Here is a 4,615-nt window from a genome sequence, read left to right as displayed (position 1 = left end):
ACTGGGGCATATTCAATTGACCGCGGGATCGCCGAAAGTACCGCGCTCTAAAAATATTACCGTTAATACGGTAATCCTGCGCGTAAATACCGTTAATACGGTAATTTACTCGCTAGATTTCAGCTCGCAGCGAAATCCAGCGAGTAATTACCGTATTAACGGTAATATTTTTAGAACGCGGGGTTTTCGGCGATCCTGCGGTCAATTGAATATGCTCCACTGTCTCACTCACACTGGCTCTTTTGTTTCTATTCAGCTTCTCATTTAATACTCATGAGTCAGTACCTCTAAACTACCAAAGGTGGCGCTGCTGTGCTCAGACATTGTAGGTTGCGCTAATAGAAAAGGCGTTTGAAAGTCACGGCAAGAGCGAACTACGTCATAGCCACGCCCTCTCCCCGGAAAAAGGCCACTGTGAAGCCGGGCAGTGGTCAGCTGACACGGCCGGAGCGGTGCATTGTGGGAGGACTCCCAGTTGTCGCCATGGAGGGGACCGAGTACTCTGATATACACGGGAATAAGATCCGCCTCCAGCAGAGCTCGTACGGTGACTCCTGCCGGGACCTCACGGTCACCGGCCCCAAGCTGTCCCTGCGCTCCCTGGCCGGCTGGACCTGCGGGGTGTGGCTGCTGGCCTACACCGTCTTCACCTACACCCAGTACAGCGCCGTCCTGTCCGCCGCCATAGTGTGCACCGTGCTGGGCCTCCTGCTGTACCTGCACCTGGTGAAGATAGACCACGAGTCCCTGCTGCTGCTGGGCTCCCTGGGGATACAGAAGACCCTGACCTACGCCTCTGGCCGGGAGAGCACGGTGTTCATAGAGATGTGCCGGGTCCAGGATGTGGTCATCAATGAGGGGATCTCCATGCAGAGGGTCACCTGCTACCTGTGTATCCTGCTGAGGGACCCCTGTGACCCGCAGGGGGTGTCCCAGGTCATCCCGGTCTTCAGGAGCTCACAGCCCCGCCTGGACTGTTTGGTGGAGATCTATAGGAGCTGCCAGGACATCCTATCCCAGAGGGGTAACACTGGGAGCTAACCTGGGGGTGCCAGGAGATCTTATCCTATGGGGTAACACTGGGAGCTAACCTGGGGGTGCCAGGAGATCTTATCCCAGAGGGGTAACACTGGGAGCTAACCTGGGGGAGCCAGGAGATCCTATCCCAGAGGGGTAACACTGGGAGCTAACCTGGGGGTGTCAGGAGATCTAATTCTATGGGGTAACACTGGGAACTAACCTGGAGGTGCCTAGAGATCTTATCCCAGAGGGGCAAAACTGGGAGCTAACCTGGGGGTGCCAAGAGATCTTACCCTAGAGGGGCTAACCTGGAGGAGCCAGAAGATCTTATCCTATGGGGCAAAACTGGGAACTAACTAACCTGGGGGTGCCTGGAGATCTTATCCCAGAGGGACAAAACTGGGAAGTACCTGGAGGAGCCTGGAGATGATATCCCATGGGGTTAAACAGGGAATTAACCCGGGGTGCCAAGATATCTTACCCCAGAGGGGCAAAAGTGGGAGCTTACCTGGAGGTGCCAGGAGATCTTCTCTTAGGACCACATGTGACTGCTACTATGTATATACAAGGAGATCTTATCACATAACAGCAAAATGTAGAACTAACATGAAGGTGCCAGGTGGTATTATCTCAGATGAGCTCCGCACCACTGAGGAGTGTTCAGAACCTGTTTGGAAATCCTAACTTTGGAGCAAAGCCAAGTAAAGTTTAGGACTAATAGGAAGGGGTCTAGAGATCTCAGAATGCTGTGAAATATAGTTTTGTAAATCAATATTTAGGACTAACACTGACCAATCATGAGGTCTTATCCCGGCGGGACAATATTTATAACAAAATGTTGGATTTGAGTTTCTGTGACTGATATGATATTGCTTGCATTATAGGGTAACTGCTCCAAGTGACAAGAGCAGGAGCGTAATAATACCTCATCCAGAACATTTTGTAACCATAAAGCTGTTTTTTGCCAATGTAAATCATCACTTAAGAATTATTTTATTTTCCTAACCTATTTGCACCCCATACGAATTAATAGAGGATTTGTTTGACTAAGGAAATTTCACGTGGGTGCACTTTTTTTTTTTTTTTTTTGATTACTGAAATCTGATGCTGTTTGAAATTCAGCAACCTTTTGCTGCCATGATTTGAGCTATCTGCTCTACAATCTAAAGTACAGTCTATAATATGTGTGTTGGACATACTGAGTGGCTGAATCACATGTCCTATGGATGTCTATTAAAAATGATTCTCCCTACGCTTTTAATTACAGCCTGTTTGAGAAATTATTCCTGCAAACACTTAAGATATTTTCAAACCATTGTGCTCAATGTGCACAGTGTAAGACTGCTGTAGAAAACCATGACTGAAAAATAGTGATAGAGAATCGCTGCTATGAAATCTATTCAAATGTTTCTAATTGACCTTAAGGAACTTTGTGTGAACATATAGGGATAGTTATCAGTACAACCCAACAGGGACATATATAAACGCCCTTTGAAAATGGTGGCCATTCTGTCTTCCACTTGGTAGTATGTCTGGAAACTGGCTGTCATTGGCTGCCTCAAGTGTCAGTAAAGTGTCCATGTACAATAGTGTTGGCTAACCTGTGAAACTACAAGTCCCAGCATGCCCCTCTAGCAATAAGCTGCTATATATTGGCAAAGCATGCTGGGACTTGTAGTTTCACAACACCTGGAGTGTCACAGGTTAGCCAACACTGCTGTAGAAAATAGCTGAGTACCTGGGTATCCGATCAACAAAAACACAAATTGTTCCACCACCGCCTGCAGCGATATAGTGTCTGGAAATCTAGCCACAATACCTTTGACATGGAAAAATAAAATATATATATATATATATATTTATTTATTTTTTAATTGTGTGTTGTTAGGAATCATTTATAACCAAAGCATATTAGTTGCCTCAGCGTTCTGTTATTATTCCCATTATGAGCAGAACACAGTAGTTATCTGTGCATATAATGATAAACATTCCTAAATTATGTAAAATGACACCAAGTTTAACATTGGTCATGGTAATTAAGCCTTCCCTGTTAGTGTCTTCTTATAGGGAGAGAAAAATCTTTAAGTGAGCTGTTACCATTAATTAAGCATGAAGTTAAAATAAGACTACAAGAATCACTGACCTATAATGTATCTGATCTCATTAGAGCTCATTTTGTGGAGGAGACTGGTCTCCTATTTCCCATCTCTTCAATTAGGGACAGATGGGTTCAACTGTGATAAAGAGATCTAGCACTATTTAGTTCTGACGGAGGAACTAAACCAAAAAAATCAAAATGCTAATAATTATAACTGGAGTCAACTTACCTTTTCCCCAAAGTTAATGCTAGTCCATCGTAGATAATTTTGCTATAATTTTTTTCTCACCCATAATATAAGGCCACTGTGTAAGCTTTATTGCCACTCTATAAGCATAGTTGGTGACAAATGATAGTGTGTAACACCTATTTTTGGGCATACTCACTTGGAACTTTGGGCTCATGCCTCTGAACTGTGACATTGAAGTATATGTTGCTATCAAAGCTAATGGGTGCACACTGGATGTTCACTGATTAGCATTCGCTTTACATGATTAGCATGCGCTCTACATTCATGTGGTATTCTCCATGTAGAAGTACTTTGGTACCATTGTATTGAAGTTGCTTTGGACCTTTTGCGTTAAGCCTCTACCACAACGTGGTGGCAATGTCTCTGTGTGTTGGAACAGATATGATGGAGGATCTCTAGTAAGGAAACCTTTTATTAATGGACTTCATGGGGTAAATATATTAACCTCCTATTCTAGCAAATCAAATCAACGACATTCGGCAACTTTGCCGGCCAAATTTAAAACGGCAATTTATTTAATGGCAAGTATTGCCTTTCAACACGTTGCCGTTTTAAGTTTGGCCACAAAGCCATCAAATATCGTTGGTTTGCTAGAATCGGCGGTTAATACATTTACCCCCAGGAGTGGGATAACAATGCGTTAAAAACACTCACAGATCAGAATGGATAATAGAAACAAAGATTAGAAATAACAAATAAGAGGGGAAAAACTATTAATTGAAGTGAGATTAATTGCATATTTGATCACTACATTTATCCAATCATCTCCAAGAGGATGTACAGGTTATTGTGACTTTTTATCTAGTAAGCAACCAGTGTTCAGATATTCCCCCGATCATCTAATAAAGGACTAGCTGAAGTCAATGGTATCAATGTATCAAAACACTTCCATTTGCAAATGGACATTTAAAAATAGTATCCTAATTGGTTGTCTAAACTGGTTAGTTGAATAAATCAGTAGACAAACCAATGCTAAAGCCTATGAATTTATATATACCAATGTTAATGATGTCTTGATATTGATAACTGGAAATGGTAAAACCATACAGCAATAAAACAAAAAGAAAACACCCAAGTTTTTGCCATGGAAGAAGTTTGCATCATAAGATCTACGAGAAGTAAAAGGCATTAGAAAGCTGACAGATCAATGTGGACATTAAGTCCCTCTGGCTCTAAGGTTTTTAGATGATTAATCCAGTAAGGCTCTGATAATGCCTTAAAACCGTCTCTCTCAATCCTAGGTGTAA

General features: G+C 42.9%; 1 protein-coding gene across 1 annotated transcript; it reads left to right on the top strand.

Moving 5' to 3' along the window:
• The first annotated feature begins 383 nt into the window (after nucleotides 1-383).
• PIGH (phosphatidylinositol glycan anchor biosynthesis class H) lies at nucleotides 384-2,281 on the top strand. Its single transcript, XM_075184995.1, has 2 exons — nucleotides 384-1,042; nucleotides 1,092-2,281. The coding sequence occupies exon 1, from the start codon at nucleotides 484-486 to the stop codon at nucleotides 1,039-1,041; it is 558 nt and encodes a 185-aa protein (XP_075041096.1). The 5' UTR covers nucleotides 384-483; the 3' UTR covers nucleotide 1,042; nucleotides 1,092-2,281.
• Nucleotides 2,282-4,615: the final 2,334 nt, after the last annotated feature.

This window comes from Mixophyes fleayi, chromosome 9 (genome assembly GCF_038048845.1).
Source record: "Mixophyes fleayi isolate aMixFle1 chromosome 9, aMixFle1.hap1, whole genome shotgun sequence".
NCBI lineage: Eukaryota > Metazoa > Chordata > Amphibia > Anura > Limnodynastidae > Mixophyes > Mixophyes fleayi.
The sequence above is the reverse complement of the archived record's forward strand: the minus strand, read 5'-3'. Positions and strand labels throughout refer to the sequence as shown.